Raw genomic sequence first — 19,851 nt, forward strand, 5'->3', positions numbered from 1 at the left:
TTTCCAGAAAAAGGAAATTATCAGATTCTTCAATGAAACGCATTGCGCTTGTAGGTTCCTTAACTGTATATAGGCATGATATATTTTTTTTTAACAACTGTTTCCCGTACATTTGGCGGTTTAGTCGAACTGAGCTAAGCGGTGCTGATGTTTATCCTCATGCCGAAGTAGAATGCATCAGAGAACACGTGACTACAGGTAGAATATAGGAGGGATGGGTGGGGGGGTCTTCGTAATTTAAAAAAAAACAGGAGGGGGGTCAGAGCTTAAGTTGACCGCTGTTGTTGAGGGGAGGGGGGTGCTACGTAATTTTTCATTTGAAGCTCATTTTACGCCACTCCAGATAATTATTGCACAACTCCTAAATGCGTTTGAGGTAAACAATACTTTTGTAGCTTTTTTATATAGCATGCAGAGTCTTTTTACAGACTACAAAAATAACTAGAATGCAGTGCACTGTATGATACCTTTCCTGTCACATTAAATATTTACCCATCTAACCCAAGGCGACAGGTAAACTAAAACCAAGCGATACTAACACTCCTTCTCAGGCCCGTACCCAGGATTTTTATTGAGGGGGTGCGACATCGGAAAAAGTGGACCTATTTTTTTTTTGTTGGGGAGGGGGGGGGAGTGAGTTCTCTGTTAAAAATCTGACCCTCCCCGAATAATCAAAAAGGGATTTTTTTATGCCTTTGCAGTATCTCCATTCGCTTGATCGCTTATTCGGTCTCCAAGGGGGTGTGCCTGTTTACACGCACAAACACAACACAAACACAACACAAACACAACACAACACAACACAAACACAACACAAACACAACACAAACACAACACAAACACAACACAAACACAACACAAACACAACACAAACACAACACAACACAAACACAACACAAACACAAACACAAACACAAACACAAACACAACACAAACACAACACAAACACAACACAAACACAACACAAACACAACACAAACTCAGCACCGCCAACACTAGTCACAACACAAACTCAGCACAAACACAACACAAACACAACACAAACTCAGCACCGCTAACACTAGTCACAACACAAACACAACACAAACACAACACAAACTCAGCACAAACACAACACAAACTCAGCACCGCTAACACTAGTCACAACAAATTGGTTAACTCGCCACCAACATTGTTTAACTCGCCACCACCATTGGTTAACTCGCCTTAACCATGGTTAACTCGCCACCACCATTGGTTAACTCGCCAAAACCATGGTTAACTCGCCACCACCATTGGTTAACCCGCCACAATCATGGTTAACTCGCCACCACTATTGGTTAACTCGCCACAACCATGGTTAACTCGCCACCACCATTGGTTAACTCACCACAACCATGATTAACTCGCCACCACCATTGGTTAACTCGCTAACACCATTGGTTAACTCGCCACCACCATTGATTAACTTGCCACAACCATTGGTTAACTCGCCACCACCATTGGTTAGCTCGCCACCACCAATAATTAACTCGCCACCACCATTGGTTAACTCGCCACCACCTTGGTTAACTCGTTAATACCATTGGCTAATTCGCCACCACCATTGGTTGACTCGCAAACATCATTGGTTACTCGTTAACACCGTTAGTTAACTCGGTGCCACAATTGGTTAACTCGCTTCCACCATTAGTTAACTCGCCACCACCTTGGTTAACTCGCTGCCAGCATAGGTTAACTCGCCACCACTAATAATGAACTCGCCACCACCATTGGTTAACTCGCTACCACCATTGGTTAACTCGCCACCACCATTGGTTAACTCGCTAACACCATTGGTTAACTCGCCACCACCATTGATTAACTCGCTAACATCATTGGTTACTCGCTAACACCGTTGGTTAACTCAGTGCCACAATTGGTTAACTCGCTTCCACCATTGGTTAACTCGCCATCACCTTGGTTAACTAGCTGCCACCATCGGTTAACTCGCAACCACTAATAATGAACTCGCCACCACCATTGGTTAACTCGCCACCACCAATAATTAACTCGCCACCACCATTGGTTAACTCGCTACCACCTTGGTTAACTCGTTAATACCATTGGTTAACTCGCCACCACCATTGGTTGACTCGCAAACATCATTGGTTACTCGTTAACACCGTTAGTTAACTCGACACCGCCATTGGTTAACTCGCCACCATCATTGATTAACTCGCTAACACCATTGATTACTCGTTAACACCGTTGATTAACTCGCTGCCACAATTGGTTAACTCGCCACCAACTTGGTTAACTCGCTGTCACCATCGGTTAACTCGTCACCACTAATAATGAACTCGCCACCACCATTGGTTTACTCGCCACCACTTTGGTTAACTCGCCACCACCGTTGGTTAACTCGCTGTCACAATTGGTTAACTCGCCACTAACTTGGTTAACTCGCTGCCACCATCGGTTAACTCGTCACCACTAATAATAAACTCGCCACCACCATTGGTTAACTCGCCACCACCTTGGTTAACTCGCCACCACCATTGGTTAACTCGCCACCACCATTGGTTAACTCGCCACCACCATTGGTTAACTCGCTAACAACATTGGTTAACTCGCCACCACTAATAATTAACTCGCCACCACCATTAGTTAACTCGCCACCGCCTTGGTTAACTCGTTAATGCCATTGGTTAACTCGCGACCACCATTGGTTCACTCGCTAACATAATTTGTTTACTTGCCACCACCATTGGTTAACTCGCTAACACCGTTGGTTAACTCGCTAACACCGTTGGTTAACTCACCACAGCCATTGGTTAACTCGCTTTAACCATTGGTAAACTCGCCACCACCTTGGTTAACTCGCTGCCACCATCGGTTAACTCGCCACCACTAATAATGAACTCGCCACCACCATTGGTTAACTCGCCACCACCAATAATTAACTCGCCATTACCATTGGTTAACCCGCCACCACCTTGGTTAACTCGTTAATAACATTGGTTAACTCGAAACCACCATTTGTTAACTCGCTAACACCATTGGTTAACTTGCTACCACCATTGGTTAACTCGCTACCACCATTTGTTAACTCGCAACCACCATTGGTTAACCCCCCACCACCATCGGTTAACTCGCCACCACCATTGGTTAACTCGCCACCACCAATAATTAACTCGCCACCACCATTGGTTAACTCGCCACCACCTTGGTTAACTCGTTAATACCATTGGTTAATTCGCCACCACCAATAATTAACTCGCCACCACCATTGGTTAACTCGCTACCACAATTGATTAACTCGCTGCCACCTTTAACTAACTCGCCACCACCATTGGTTAACTCGCCACCACCATTGGTCAACTCGCTAACACCATTGGATAATATTCGCCACTTAAGTGGCTGCACTTACACAAAGCCATTCAGTTCTTCTAGTTCTCAGGGGCGGGTTTAGGGGAGGGGCTGTGTGTGGGGAGGGGCTGTGGTTGGTGAGGGGCTGTGGGTGGTCAGGGGCTGTGGGTGGTCAGGGGCTGTGGGTGGTCAGGGGCTCTGGGTGGGGGGAGTCGCTGTGTGTGGGGAGAGGGCTGTGGTTGGGGGGAGGGGCTGTGGGTGGGGAGGGGCTGTGGGTGGGGGGAGGGGCTGTGGGTGGGGAGGGGCTGTGGGTGGGGAGGGGCTGTGGGTGGGGAGGGGTTGTGTGGGCTGCATCCCCTCCTAGGAGAGAAAAAAAGACAATCACCTTCTCGGGTGACTGACATCGTGCTGGAGCCCATCTTGAAATATGCTGGGTGCGCCCCTGGTTTTATTGATGTTCGTATGAGCCTTTATAAATAGGACAAGCTCACATTATATGCTCCTAGAATGCATTCTACTTTTAGACGTAATTCGATGGTCATTACTGGATTTTCAAAATGATAAGATATTTCAATATTAAAGATAGAACCGGAAAAACTGTGTCACGCAATGATTTTGACAGTAAGAATGATCTGACAAGTGACTGTGTCACGCAAGACGGACTCTTAAAGGCAGCCAGTGGGGCCGAAGAATCATTGTTGCACTTACTTATCATTTCGCTACCTTTTTACCTTTTTTACAGCTTTCGCAGTTGATGATAACTTCAAGCCCATAAGCAATATCAGCGCTACAACTGGCGACACGGTCTACTTCAACTTTACCACCAAAAACACCGCACAACTTAGCGAAGCAGTATTTGGACGATACAACAGCTCTCTGAACAAAATCTCTGAGTTCTACATGTCGAGATCGTTCAGGGGTGGGAACGACTCAAACGTTCCAGCGAAAGTGGCTTCCAGACTGGAATTCATTGGCAACTTAAGTCAAGGTGAAGCGTGGTTTTAGCTGAGCAAGGTGAAGACCGAAGACTCGGGGATGTACGCAGTGAAGGCAGTCATGCCGGGATCGGGCGACCATCATTCAGTCGAGCTAACCGTGCAATGTAAGGAACATGCGCAAGAAGCGCACACGTAAAGATATACGCATGCTTTATATACATGATGGACTTGTAGCAGAGACCTGCTCTTGCATCGTAACGTACTCTATTATTATCTATTTATTTATTCATCCATTCATCTATTCTTCTATTCATCTATTTATCTTTTCGTCTTTTCTTATATTCGTCTATTCGTCTATTCGTCTATTCATCTATTCATCTATTCATCTATTCGTCTATTCGTCTATTCGTCTAATTATCTATTTGAAGTCTAGTTTAGTTTAAGTCTTTAATAGAGAAGACAAACATCTAATACACCTAGCTTTATTTATGCCTCTTTCACATAGGTGTAAAAGGGAGTTTATGTGGTAAAACTACGCAAACTACAGTTTCATATATATAATCCTATTCTCGTGGTCACCCACGGAGGATTTATGAATAAAGCTTTTTTTTCAACATACCAGGGCCATAACAGGGGTGGGACACTGGGGGAACGTGCTCCGCACCCACCAACCACCAAATATTTTTAAAAATGCAAGGAAATGACCAGCAGGGGCCTGGCCGCCCACCACCCAGCACCCCCCCTCCCCCCATTATTTTTTCTATAATTTCTATATCGCATATCATATAAATGCAAAGCAATGTGCTTTTAACACCCTTTCTCATGTTATGTTTATCCCATGCTAAAAAGTTTATCTTTCAAACTACAGCGCGAGACAAGCAATTATTCAGGCAACGCATCGTTTATTGATTTAATTAGAACCTTTGCTAATTTTATTGACTTTCTTTAAATCTGTGTCTTTATTACTTTGCATGTTATATCACCATTATATCCCGAGCTATTTTTTAGATTATGAACTAAGCTGTCAAAGAATGTTGTAAAAATACTTACAGTGATTGTAAATATCTCAAATTAAATATTATATTTGTGTAAGTGATTGGATCCAGTATAAAGTGAACCTTTAAATACATAGTCAGACAAGCTCTATTGTAATGTACATTTATTATCGTCAAGAGGTGACGGGTCCTCTTCTGGTAGAATATAAAGGGTTCAATTTGATCGCTGAACATTGACTACCGCTAGCTTTTATGCTATGTTACATTATGTGTATTGACCTTTATTTTGTTTTTCAAGTTCTGTAGTGATGTCCTGTGTAGTGCGTAGGGGTTTGCCTCGCCGGGATCTCGCGTCCGTTAGCCACCCGCCCCTCGTCACGTCTATAAATAAATAATTTAAAAACTAAAGAGATGGTCGTGAAAAAATGGGGCTTCCCTGGAACCGAGTTAGATTTTATGTAGCCTTTTTGATAACAAGGTTTCCTTATTTAGCGAGTGTCCTGGAGCAGATTATCTACTGTGCCTGGAGATGTTATTTATGGTATGGTTTGACTGTGATTGCTGCTTTCAGATCCAACCGATCCACCAAAAACTACTACTCCCACCACCAAATCTGGTGCCGGCGTAGTAACAGGTAAAACCTTTTTTTCTAAATCCGTTATATTCTTAAACAAAGACAGTTTGACAGTTGAAGTAATATTTGTTCCATTCCTCGCGCGCTAGCGTGGCCATCTTGAAAGTTTTGTGAGGTAAACCAATTCAAACCAATGAGGATGAGTGGGACGTACTATTTGTTTGACATGAGCTTCACTCGCCAATAAGCGAGGCAAAGAAATAAGAAATAAAGTGTTCATCAGAGCACGACGAAATCCTTCTTACTCTCGCACTATAACAATGTCTTGGTGGTCACGGTAGCGCGCATCGCTCTATAAAATGCAAGTTCACTTTGCTTTCTCGGCCATGTTAGCCCCTCCCCCAAGTTTTCATCAACTGCGAAAGCTGCAAAAAAGGTAAAAAGGTAGCGAAATGATAAGTCAGTGCAACAATGATTCTTCGGCCCACTGAATGCCTTTAACACTCCATCTTGCGTGATACAACTAGAAATACTGAATGTTTTTGCGTAAGAGCAGCCAATTAAGTGACGAGTAAACCAATAGTATTAGCGAGTTAACTAATGGTGTTAGCGAGTTAACTAATTGTGGTAGCAAGTTAACTAATTGTGATGGCGAGTTAACCAATGGTGTTAGCGAGTTAACAAATGGTGTTAGCGAGTTAACTAATTGTGGTGGCGAGTTAACCAGTAATGTTGGCGAGTTAACCAACTGTTGTGTTTGCGGTGCTGAGTTTGTGTTGTCAATTTATCGCGCGACCGAATAAGCGATATAACGAACGCCATATTTCAAAACAAGTTTCTTGATAAATTTAGTAGTGATCATACAATTAAAGCGTGGTACATTTGAACAAGGTATCGAAATTTGGCATTAGAATTTTTAACATTGCGTACGTAACAAATCTTGGTTCCATCAAATCATTTTTTTCATTTCTCAAAAGGCTTAATTTTTTAGGGGTTCGATGAAGCTTCCAATTATAAAGCTAGAGAATTAAAAGCATTTCACTAAAAGGGAGAGAGAAAAAAGGAAAAAATGCTTTGATGATAGAAGGTAATTGATGTGATTGATTTTTTTTATTTAATAATAATAATTTGATATAAGCTAGAGCCCACCGAATGTGCCCACGGCTCTGATTAGGGGCACAAATTGTGTTGATGATAATATACATATCGCTCCTTTTATTAGGTCAAGGACTCATCCACGGATGCAGCAAGCTTGTTGAATATTATTGGTCAGTGCCAGTATATTAGTCAGCTCTTATGGAGTTTTTTAATAAGAAACTTCCAGCCTGAATTTCAAAAAGATGAATAAGAAATAAAAGTCTACGAAAATGTTTAGAATGGTCTTAGCCACTGTTTAAGAAGTGCATTCAAGGGACCTTAAAAATAATATTTATCCTTACTTTTAAATTTTTGGGTGATGGGGTAGTTTATAAAAGAACCAATCGCATAAGGTGATTCGCAGTAACAGTCAGATGTACATTAATTTGCGAGCCAGTCTGTCCTTTCGAGTCCGTAGTTCCCTAATAAAAATACACGCAGTAGGCGCGAAACCCTCGCTGAGTCAGGTTTCGCTTTAGGTCGGGTGAGCACTCGGAGAGAGTTCGGAGAAAACGGCGAAAGTACAGCCATCTAACAACCCTTCGTTTTGGAGAATTCTCGCGGTTTCTGTGCTCATTTGTGCTTTCGGCACTCACGCCATTATCGCGACATTTTGGGACTTTCCGCCAAAGGAGAGATAGCTAGCAGTCTTGAAATACGTTGGAATTTTGCACTAAGGATACTCGATGTAATTTTTACCGTTTATCGTTGCACTGAAAATAAAAACCATGTTACTACTCCGAATGAGTTTTTTTTTTTGTTCGGTTATTGATGGCGTGACGTAACAGGAGGAGTTCGTTCCAGACCATATGCCTACTTACAGTTTATCCCCGCACAGGAAACCCAATAAGAATTACAGGGAGTAGGCCCATTTTGAATGATTGCAATTATTTCCCTCTGATCAAATGACGGACCATCATGAAGTGGTTACTATTACTCGTCTACCATCGTTTTCGTTCAGCAGGCAAGCTGAAACAAAAGAGGGGTCGTCCTTCAAACATCACATTTTGACACATCCATCGGTGGAACAAATTGTAAATGATAGTAATTTTGCATATCGGTCGTTGTGCATTTCAGGTTCCAGCCCTGGAGTTAAAATATAAAAGAATTTGTATTGAAGAGTTGTTGAATTGATATATAGGCTTTTAAAATGCCATATAGTTAATTTAGTGGCATTTTGCCATTGAAGAGATAAATTTCTACCAATAACCCCTAGTATACCTGGCTAAAATTTCAAATGCCGTTGTAAAATAAGCCACCTAACCAAATAGTTACCTAATAAATTTATAAAAGGACTGTAATAAACACCGACCTCGCGCCGACCTAGTAAATGCTACTCTGTTGCCCTTGCCTAATATTTCACAGGGGGTACCCCAAGGGGTGAAAAGGCGTGTATATTTTCATCAAAAAGAATTAAAGATAGCAACAAACAAACAAAAATAAAGATAAATATAAATGAACAGGAAATCAGGATCTTTTCTTAAATCTGATTATTATTTTCTGCTGAAAGGGGAATGTAATGGATTTTCCTGTTCGATTTTATTTCGTGACTATAGCTGGGTTTCTCGAGTTTTTTAATTTTGTTAGATGTGCGTGAGATATCAAATGGTCCGTCCCCTCCTCCCCCCGTGAGATATCAAATAATCCGTCCCCTCCTCCCCCCTCGTGAGATATCAAATGGTCCGTTCCCTCCTCCCCCTCGTGAGATATCAAATGGTCCGTCCCCTCCTCCCCCTCGTGAGATATCAAATGGTCCGTCCCCTCCTCCCCCCTCGTGAGATATCAAATGGTCCGTCCCCTCCTCCCCCCCCGTGAGATATCAAATGGTCCGTCCCCTCCTCCCCCTCGTGAGATATCAAATGGTCCGTCCCCTCCTCTCCCTCGTGAGATATCAAATGGTCCGTCCCCTCCTCCCCCCTCGTGAGATATCAAATGGTCCGTCCCCTCCTCCCCCCCGTGAGATATTAAATGGTCCGTCCCCTCCTCCCCCCTTGAGATATCAAATGGTCCGTCCCCAACTCCCCCTCGTGATATATCAAATGGTCCGTCCCCTCCTCCCCCTCGTGAGATATCAAATGGTCCGTCCCCTCCTCCCCCTCGTGAGATATCAAATGGTCCGTCTTCTCCTCCCCCCTCCTGAGATATCAAATGGTCCGTCCCCTCATCCCCCTCGTGAGATATCAAATGGTCCGTCCCCTCCTCCCCCCTCGTGATATATCAAATGGTCCGTTCCCTCCTCCCCCTCGTGATATATCAAATGGTCCGTCCCCTCCTCCCCCTCGTGAGATATCAAATGGTCCGTCCCCTCCTCCCCCCTTCTGAGATATCAAATGGTCCGTCTTCTCCTCCCCCCTCGTGAGATATCAAATGGTCCGTCTTCTCCTCCCCCCGTGAGATATCAAATGGTCCGTCCCCTCCTCCCCCTCGTGAGATATCAAATGTTCCGTCCCCTCCTCCCCCTCGTGATATATCAAATGGTCCGTCCCCTCCTCCCCCCTCGTGATATATCAAATGGTCCGTCCCCTCCTCCCTCTCGTGAGATATCAAATGGTCCGTCTTCTCCTCCCCCTCGTGAGATATCAAATGGTCTGTCTTCTCCTCCCCCTCGTGAGATATCAAATGGTCCGTCCCCTCCTCCCCCCTTTTGAGATATCAAATGGTCCGTCTTCTCCTCCCCCCTCGTGAGATTCCAAATGGTCCGTCTTCTCCTCCCCCTCGTGAGATATCAAATGGTCCGTCCCCTCCTCCCCCTCGTGATATATCAAATGTTCCGTCCCCTCCTCCCCCCTCGTGATATATCAAATGGTCCGTCCCCTCCTCCCTCTCGTGAGATATCAAATGGTCCGTCTTCTCCTCCCCCTCGTGAGATATCAAATGGTCTGTCTTCTCCTCTCCCTCGTGAGATATCAAATGGTCCGTCCCCACCTCCCCCCTCGTGATAGATAGATAAATAGACAGACAGACAGGCAGACAGGCAGGCAGGCAGGCAGGCAGGCAGGCAGGCAGGCAGGCAGGCAGGCAGGCAGGCAGGCAGGCAGGCAGGCAGGCAGGCAGGCAGGCAGGCAGGCAGATAGATATTTTATTCATGGCACCTTATAAAACATTTACATCGGCGTAAATCCACAAATAACATGTTTTTCTTACTTTGCCTTTTGCATTTTTTTGCTTGTTTCGAATGATTAGGGACGTCACTGTACGTTGTCATCAAGCTTCACATTTCTTGCCTTCATACATTCAAAAATATTCCCGCTCTACACTTTGCTTTGTTTTCATTCCCGCTCTACACTTTGCTTTGTTCTGAGAGGGAATCGTCCTAATTCAGCCCTACACGCGTTCGAGCTACAGTATCGGTTTACGCCGAGAAGCCATTTTAGAAACTTGGTGTGGACCATTTTTATTGGATCTTTTTCTAACTTTCCCTTGTGGTCCGCTCCCCATATTTCGCTTCCATAAAGTAGGATTGGTTGTATCAAGGTGTCAAAAAGGAGGAGAGTTAGTTTGATATCTTGTCTGAAGTGCTCTCCCATTTCTTTTCTTAACTTGAACATCGCTTTTAATGCTACCTTTTTTAGCTCCTTCTTAGCCAAATTAAAATTTCCATAAGGGCAAAAATGGAGTCCAAGGTACTTATAACTTTTGACATTTTCTATTTTATAAGTTCCGTAAAAGATTCGGTAATTATTCATAGTTTTCCCGGTGTTATTAAAAATCATTACTTTTGTTTTATCTAAATTGATGGATAGTTCGGATGCTTTGCAATATTCTTCGAGGCTGTTCAGATATTTTTGCAGGCCCTTTGCTGATTTTGATAGGATAACTAAGTCGTCGGCATAGAGAATGCAACTTAATGGCACACCGTTTAGGTCAATATAATTTCGGTGTTTTTCATTTAGTTTTTCTGGGAGGTCGCTCAAGTAAAAATTAAACAACGTTGGCGAAATTATACAGCCTTCTACGCCTGCGTAGCATCGAAAGGATTCAGTTATGGAGCTTCCAATTTTTATGGAAGACTTGTCATTTGAGTACATTGATTGGATTATGTCGAGGAAACGCCCAGTAACACCTACTGCTTTTTTTTTTGGGGGGGGGGGGTTTAGCTTTGATATGCTTGTCAATTAGTGACTTTAGAGCGAAAATACTGTCTATTGTTCCTTGCTCTTTCCTAAAACCACATTGTTCTGTTATCAAAATGCCCTTCGCCGTTAGGTGATTGTATAATCTTTTGTTCATGATTGACATAAAAACTTTGTCTAACGTGGACAAAAGTGTTACGCCCCTGTAGTTTTCAGGTTTCGATGGATCTTCCTTCTTAGGAATCGGGACTATCGTTCAATATGTTGTCCGCGCCTGGTGCCTTCCAAGATTTTAGTTTTTCTATGGCTTTTATAATTTCTTCCTCGCTTATTCTGTAGTCCAGGGGCCCCTCCCGATAGTTCCCATGATCTATTCGTCCGTTTTGCTTGGGCTGTGCTCCATTTGTTGCATTCAAATTTTTGAAGTGCTGAAAAAATTTTCCCGCATTTTCAGTCTCAATTGGGGACGCTTTTGTTGACTTACCGATGTGGAAACATTTTTTCAACTGTCTCCATAAAGACTTAGAATTTCTAAAGTCGATATTATTGATTATGTTCGCGTAATGATTTTCTTTTTTTCTTTTGCACGTTTTTTTAAAGATTCTCCTTTCCCGATTCAGAGCATCTCTTAAAGAATGATTGTTTGGTTCTTTCGAGATTCGGTATCCAAGCGAGCGAATGTTTTCCTTTTCTATTTTACATTCCTCGTCAAACCATGGTTTGCTGTTCTGATTGTTTACCGTTTTTGTGTTTTGATACTTCGTGCCCGCCGCCTCGCATGCCTCTCTAAGCGCTTGCGTAAATTGAGCGGTCATTGTCTCTGTGCTATGGTTTTTAAGTGCGTCGCTTAGTTTTTGTTGCATATTATTAGAAACTAAAATCTCTTTCAATTTCTCCTGTATTCCGTCCTTCCAGATAAGTCTTTTAAATTCTGTTAATCCTTCATTTTGGTCTGTCCTCTCTGCCTATGCACCCTTTGATGGGCTCCGGACAGATAAAGCATAAGATAGAGAGCAATGATCAGTTGGATGTGGCTCCAGAGGTTTGACAATAAAATAGTTAATGCTATTCATGATGTTATTTGAAGCAATCACATAATCTACAACGCTACTTCCGTTATATTTGAAACATGTTTTTCTTCCCTCGAGATCCCCAACTGATCTTCCGTTCAGAATTCTGAGATTGAAAGCCGTACAAAGCTCTATAAGATTTTTCCCTCAGCTATCTGTCGTGATTACGTCTTGAGAATTTCTGCGATTTGTTGTATCTGTCTTATAAATCTTCTGGAAGTTCGAAGAAGTTTTAGCTGTTATCATCGTTTAATACATATTCCTGCAAAGCTTCATGTCGCGCATTAAAGTCACCTTATACAATGACGTCACCTTTTGTTGAAAAATAAAGTATTTCTATTTCGAGATCATCAAGTAATTCATTGTTATTCTCTCTTTGTGGACTTCCTCGTTCGACTGACCATAACAACTTCTCAGCATTTCCTAATATGCAAACAGCCAATATTGTTAGCAGTAAATCCTTGTGCAGTTTGTACGAATGCAAACTATCGCTAGTGTATCAAACAAATTCTGATTTATCGTAAGGGGTTACATATCATGACATTTTTTTTATTCTGCTCACAGCCCTTTTCTGTACAAATGTTTACCGAGAGTGAGAGAGTGTCCTGAAGTTCTTTGCAAGATTGTATCAACTGTAGAAAATGGGATTTGCTATGTATAAAGCAAAAATTGGCGAAATTGGATTTCTGGAATGTATCGCAGAAATGATAGTCTTTAGGGGCGGGGGTGGGGAGGGGCACGGACTCAATTGCGGGGTATGCACCAATATATAAAATTTATCAACATATGTGTTTTAAAAGTTGCCATTAGTTTTTTTCACCCCGGTTCTTGCCTTATTAGGAGATTGCATACCATATATGGAAGTCCGCTACAATAATTTTCTCGTGCATTTTGGCCATTTAATGGTGTCTGGTTACGAATCTTCAGGTAAACAGGCACGGAATCTCCCGTAAACTTGCAGGGACCTCCCACCCCCTAGGTCGGCCACTGAACTGTAACCATAATAGCCTTAGAATAATGCTGATTTGGTTTTACTATAATCTATAACCCCCATGTGCATGCTCTCTATGTTACACTTGTGTAGGTGTATACCCGTTGACCGCCTCTAGACATCTCTGTCTGTTGGCGGCGTCTACCGGGGAATCATCAAGACAGTCATCCTTCCAGAAATTCGCGATGTTCGATTTTGTCGATGTCGTGAAGAAAGAAGTAGTCCTGGAGCTTATACTTCGTAAGATTAACCTCAAGTGGGCGTGCCCAAATATTGTATACACAACTCGCTTGAACTCTCTTCTGTACGTCTCATTCAACGCTGTATAGCAGACCGGATTAGCGGCGCTATTCGCAAACGTCACGACGTTACAGAACGCAACTATCTCCCAAAAATACTCAACCTTTTGATCGGCGTCACCAAAATCTAACCAGAGCCACATGATGTTATTTGGTAAAACACAGATAGCAAAGACCATTGTCACAACAGAAAGCATGTTAACCACCTTGCGGGCTTCCTGTGCCTGTAAATGGCGTAACTTGTGGTTTCCAGACTTTGTTGCTTTGCGGCGACGAAGCTCTCGACCAATGGCAGCGTAGGCAGTGCCAATAACTCCCAATGGAAGAACGTATTGAAATACGAAAATCACAGCGGTGAAGATTTCCCGCACTTTTTTGCTGCTCCAATACTCTTCACAGGTGTGCGTCGCTCGGGTAAATTTCAGCGAGTTCGCGTACGGAAAAACGGGTACAACAGAACCCAGCCAAATAAAAGCGATAACCAACTTTGACTGCGTGATGCTTAGTTGTCTCTTCATCGGGTGAACAATCGCCCAGTACCGTGTCAATCCAACCGCGGTGAGCGTATAAACAGACGCGAAGAGAGTTAGAGTTTGTAGTGGGTACAAGACCTTGCACATGACGGCACCGTAAGGCCAGATGTAGCCCATCTCCTGAACAGGGATATCGAACGGAATACAAATACAAGTCAACGCCAGGTCGGCCACCGCAAGGTTTAGAATGAAGTAATTCGTGACGGTCTTCATTTTCTTGCGTCGTACAATGATCGCGCAGACCATTGTATTACCAACAGCACTGATAAGAAAAATAGCAGCGTACAGAACCAGTTTTATAATCCTGAAGAGCTCGATATTCATGACGGGAGACGTTGCTGTGCCGTTTAATCCATTTTCCACCCTTGTTAGATTTATCCCTGTAGCTGTATTGGACGTCATACTTAGCCTCGACATCTAGGGAAATACAAAAACAAAGAGAGCTTAGAATAAATTCTATTACTTAGCTCGTAATGGGGCTAATAGCTTTCTCTCTCATCACTCTAATATCTGACGGAGGACGCGAATGTTTTGATTCAACCTTTTACCAGAACTGAACCTAAGAACATCCGCCTGCGGGCAGATGCAGTTGGTCTATTACCTTATCATTAGAAAGGCCCAAGACAATATTTCACTTTTCACTTGACGCTCCTTGAAAGATGCATTGAATTAAACGTGGGATGCCTCGTTATAATGAATACCGTCTGAGAATGAATGCAATCCAACCTTCCTTTAAAAGGCAGGAAAGACATCTATAATAATGCTCATCGACCTTCTAGATTGTACTGCTTTATAAATAACTGATATTTTGATTCATTTTGCGAATATTTCCGTGCCGAGTGGCTAAGCTGTAAAAACTTGACAAACGCGATGGAACAATGTTGGTTTTACTTTGTATAACCAGGATGTTAGTTTCCTAGACGGATATCGAGATGTATTCTCTCCGGTCCACAAAAACCTTGGAGCCTGAGGCCTGTGCAGTAGCTCACATACTTACATAATTACAGACCAAGGAGTAGAACAACTGGAAAAAGTGTAATCGAAGAAAATGCTTTTAAAAAATTTAACTTTTCTTTCGTCAACTCTCTCTTATATAATACCTGTATGTGTTGGAATAAATCAAACTTGGAAAGTTACTGGCTGGACCGTTTTTATTGTTTGAATATATAAAGGCTTAAAATGTTCTGTAAAAAAATCGAGTTTAATCACCCTACATTGGGAATTACAAAGACTTAATACAACTTGGTTGAGGGTGTATAAAAGTGAACTATTCTATACTGTAGCCCTTCGACTCATATCTGACCATGGTATACACAGCTTAAGAGATACAGCCGCACTGTTGTGTCGAACTGTGCCACCCAAGCTACCAGTAATATGGTTGGTCTGTCATCACTAGCAACCCGTTATTATTTCTAGTTAGGATGTCGATTATTTTTGTACGTCATCTTAGAAGGTCACAAAGCCTTCGCTTTAAAGACGGGGCAACCGTTAACGCGCATATTTAGACGCCTAAAACCTTTATCACGTCTCTATACTTTTATATTTTTCTGTTTACCTTTCAAGGAGATGGACTTTTGTGTCTTTAAGCTAAGGTGCGCGCGTAGCCTGAACTTTTGGTAGGAACTTTGCTCTGAGATCACGAGACACATGAGTTTGCCACTCACAACGAAAAGAAACTTATTCTTTCAAATGCGCCAGAAAGTTTTTAAGTCAGATAAAGCTTATTGTTTTATTAAAATATGTATCATTTTTTCGTAGCTCTTTGGCGTTACAGTCCGGCAGCTTTTTTTGCGCCTTGTCTGGGACATCGGCCGTGGCCGTGGCGCTTATTCGAGCAAGCGTAAGCCTAGTGCGTTGGCATATCTAAGACTTGCGTCTCAAATAATTTGAAGGGAAGTTCTTAAAGGATTGCTCCAGGCTATTTTTCTGAGGCCGGAATACGAAATCCAAAAAGAAGTAGAAAAAATGATATTTAAATAACCTCCGATTTAATCAGAACGTGCGCTTGTTTTTGCTGAGTCAATCACTTTCGTAAAGTATACAAATAAATCTTCTGCAATCTTAGATTATTATTATTATTAACCGACTGGTACATGTCACGTTTGTGTGCTACCTAGATCAGCGGAGAGAGGATTTTGCTTTTTGCTATAATATAACAAACACGTCGACGGAAACGAAAACTAGAAATCATGTCATAACCAATGTCAAGGGCAAGCAAGTGCCATAAAGTCTGGAATTGCGAAAAAATGTTAGACAATCCACATGACAACGAGAAAATACGTGTCCATTCAACAAAAGTCAGCTCGGTGATGTATTAACCTATTTTTTAAAGCCGAGAGTTAACACGTCGTAGAATTGCCCATAATGCTTCAAGGATAAGCGAATGAGCGTAATTTTAATTACACTTTATAAAATTAATAATGATAATAAATCCGTGCTACCGTGGAGGCCACCAAGACAATGATTTCAGAAAGTTGACCAATCAGCATGCGATAACACAATTTTGATTAGCAGGTACGTTTTGACTAGGAGAATTCTGACGTGATATGATGAACACTAGTGCATCTTTTTGCCTCGCTGGTTGGCTAGTGATATTCAGTCAATCAGCATTTTTTCGCATCCTCATTGGCTTACTTAATAAAGTTGTTCAAGTGACCACGGAAGCGCACTGCATAAGTTTAAGTATTTTTGTTTATTTTTCATTTTGTGTATTCATGTGGGCCTAGGATTTGGCTCTGTGTGCCACCTGACACGTGGAGGATTAGAACGTGACCTCGCATTACGAAACATGGACTCTCAGAGCGCAATCTTATCACGTGTAATCGTTGTGCTTGGTCGATATTCTATTTCTAATTGTATGAAAAGCGATATGAGCACTTCATGATAATTTATTTTCTAATAGTCCATGTTCATTTTCATTGATTTTTTATCAAATAAAAAAGAAAACAATCTGCAGAGTTGACAGGATGCAAGTCTGCAGAGTTGACAGGTTGCATATCCAAATAAAACAAAAGGCAAAATATGTAAGAGAGATCGTTTTTAACTTTACTCATCCAAGATGTTGAGTTTTTAACTTTACTCAAGGGTAATCTGTTTTTCTAAGCTGTGGTGAGCTGTTTTTCTTACTAAAACAACTGAAATAATGCTTTTCCCTCTGCCCTCTTCCCTCTTGAGATTTGAAAACATGTTATAGATGACGTTATAACGATGTTATTCAGTGACTGTTGTTTCGTGTAAGGATTCGAAAAAAAGAATCAATAAATGGTTGTTCTCTGGTTGCTTAATGATTTTCATCTTAACTTTACTTACCTGCATCGTATAAAACTACTGATAACCGATAACCACACATACAAAAAAAAAACAATTCCCATCGTGGTATTTTGATTATGACTATCATTATAAGTAAGTTATCTAGTTACCAACAGTAAAAATAAAACACTTGAAAGTAGGTACCTTGAAATTCATGATTCACAAGTTGTCTTTTCTCAGATGGAGGGAAAATTGATGACTTTGTTTACAACTTTACCGCGAACGCACGAAAACTCCCTGGAAGGCGTTTTTCTGTTACTATCAAGCTTTACACGGCTGTGGAATCCTTTCCTTAGTCAAATGTACAGAACGCAATGGATAAGAATAAAGAGTGTTCGATACTCAAGCTGTTAAAGGAAAGTTTGAAGGCGAGCATAAAGCTTAAATGACGTTCAACTGCAGATGTCTTTACTCCCGTCACTAGAGCGAAATGCCGAATGGGCGCCTGTAACCAATATGAGTAGTGCGTGTTTAAAAGCCTACACGATAGCCGTATAATGAGAATTACTGATAATTGGGCCTTAGGCGACAATCAAAGTTACTCAAGACTAGTGATTTGATGTGCCGCACTCTTTATAATGAGAATAATATATTGGCGCAATTTGATTATTTTCGAGAGAACTTTACATGCGTAAATGATGGATAAGTCTGCTCTAGCTACTGTACTTTCTTCAATAAACCTTTTATTGATAAATACTAAAGATGTCACGTGATTAGGAAATTAAGTGAAATGAAAGTGAAGTGTAGTATTGACCTAAATGGTCCTTTTATCTTAAATTTGCCATTATTGTGCTTAGGTCTATTATTGAATTCCGCGGCGTCTTACTACAGCCAAAGTGCGGGTGAACGAACAATTTTACCGACATATTTCGTAACAAGTAAATCGACGACACAAACCTAGCAATGATAATAACTTCTTTTTAACTATTTTTTTTAATCAAATAACTAGCATTCCTCTGAACCATTTTTCGCTTTTTAGTCGCGCTAGAACTGGGTACGCCAGGAATTTCCACGTAAACTTGCAGTAATTCAGGGGCGTACTCAGGGGGGTGGCCAAGGGGGCCCCGGCCCCCCCTTCTAGCAGCCAAAAATACAGTAAATGTATAAGACATTATCTAAAATACAGGAGAAAATGCCTTGAAAGGGCCTTTTGGGCCCCCTCCTGTTAAAAATCCTGGGTACGCCACTGTAATTCGTGTTAGCTACGTGTTAGCTACATTTTAGGCTGCTATTTTGAAAAATCCGGCCCAGATCCTAACGTTTTGAAATATCACAGGTGTCCCTCGTGCTCGCCCCAGGCTCTTTAAGACCATTTAAAAAAACAGCAGCCATTGATTGATGTTAAAAAAAACTACATTAAGCCCTTTTGCGATATGTCAAGAAGCCCAAGATATGCATATTGCATGAGCGCTAGAGTTTTTCACCGGATGCAGCCAGCACACAGGCCCCCTGGTTTGCTTTGAGGAAACGAAAATTTGGTGAAATTGTGATTTCTGTGGCGTGGACATATAGGAGGCTCGGTCGCCTAACCTAGCTCGAATGGTGAGCGTTAACCCGTTAAGTGAACGTTTTCCCGAAATTTCTTGCTAGTGCCTTTGTATAGGTCATGAACGATTGTAGTAGCGACCTGACAGTAGCGACCTTACAGTAGCGACCTTACAGTAGCGACCTGGCAGTAGCGACCTGACAGTAGCGACCTGACAGTAGCGACCTTACAGTAGCGACCTGACAGTAGCGACCTTACAGTAGCGACCTGACAGTAGCGACCTTACAGTAGCGACCTGACAGTAGCGACCTTACAGTAGCGACCTGACAGTAGCGAACTTACAGTAGCGACCTGACAGTAGCGACCTGACAGTAGCGACCTGACAGTAGCGACCTGACAGTAGCGACCTTACAGTAGCGACCTGACAGTAGCGACCTGACAGTAGCGACCTGACAGTAGCGACCTGACAGTAGCGACCTGACAGTAGCGACCTTACAGTAGCGACCTGACAGTAGCGACCTGACAGTAGCGACCTTACAGTAGCGACCTGACAGTAGCGACCTGACAGTAGCGACCTTACAGTAGAGACCTGACAGTAGCGACCTGACAGTAGCGACCTTACAGTAGCGACCTTGTAGCGACCTGACAGTAGCGGCCTAACAGTAGCGACCTGACAGTAGCGACCTGACAGTAGCGACCTGACAGTAGCGACCTTACAGTAGCGACCTGACAGTAGCTACCTGACAGTAGCGACCTGACAGTAGCGACCTGACAGTAGCGACCTTACAGTAGGGACCTGACAGTAGCGACCTGACAGTAGCGACCTTACAGTAGCGACCTGAGGAGGTACGTACAAAAATTCGAACAGTCCATGTGTTATTAGAGGACACGCGCACGCTTGGCGTCAGCATGTGCGCGCGCTCCCCAAAACTAGATGGTAAAGGAGTAAACCATTTGAATTGTTGAACAAATAATAGATCTCATTGTTTTGTGCGTCTGTCCTCTGATAAATGCACAGAAGACGTCACAGTCTGTCATGAACAACAGTCATTTTTGTTCAGGACACGCTTGGACGTCATCAGTGCACCCTTACAGGACTGACGCACGCAAAAATGA

General features: G+C 42.5%; 1 protein-coding gene across 3 annotated transcripts in view; it reads right to left on the bottom strand.

Annotated features, from left to right (window-relative positions):
* Positions 1-11,355: 11,355 nt before the first annotated feature.
* LOC5507897 (neuropeptide FF receptor 1) overlaps positions 11,356-19,851 on the bottom strand; it is a 41,765-nt gene continuing 33,269 nt past the window's right edge. For 2 of the 3 annotated variants that reach the window (XM_032376685.2, XM_048732176.1), the window contains one exon: positions 11,356-14,357. In XM_032376685.2, the coding sequence (XP_032232576.2) occupies positions 13,188-14,357 (1,170 nt within the window). In that variant the 3' untranslated portion in view covers positions 11,356-13,187. Of the gene's footprint in view, positions 14,358-17,393; positions 17,773-19,851 lie in introns of those variants that run through there. The other variant, XM_032376684.2, reaches the window with a different exon arrangement.

This window comes from Nematostella vectensis, chromosome 9, assembly GCF_932526225.1.
Source record: "Nematostella vectensis chromosome 9, jaNemVect1.1, whole genome shotgun sequence".
Lineage (NCBI taxonomy): Eukaryota > Metazoa > Cnidaria > Anthozoa > Actiniaria > Edwardsiidae > Nematostella > Nematostella vectensis.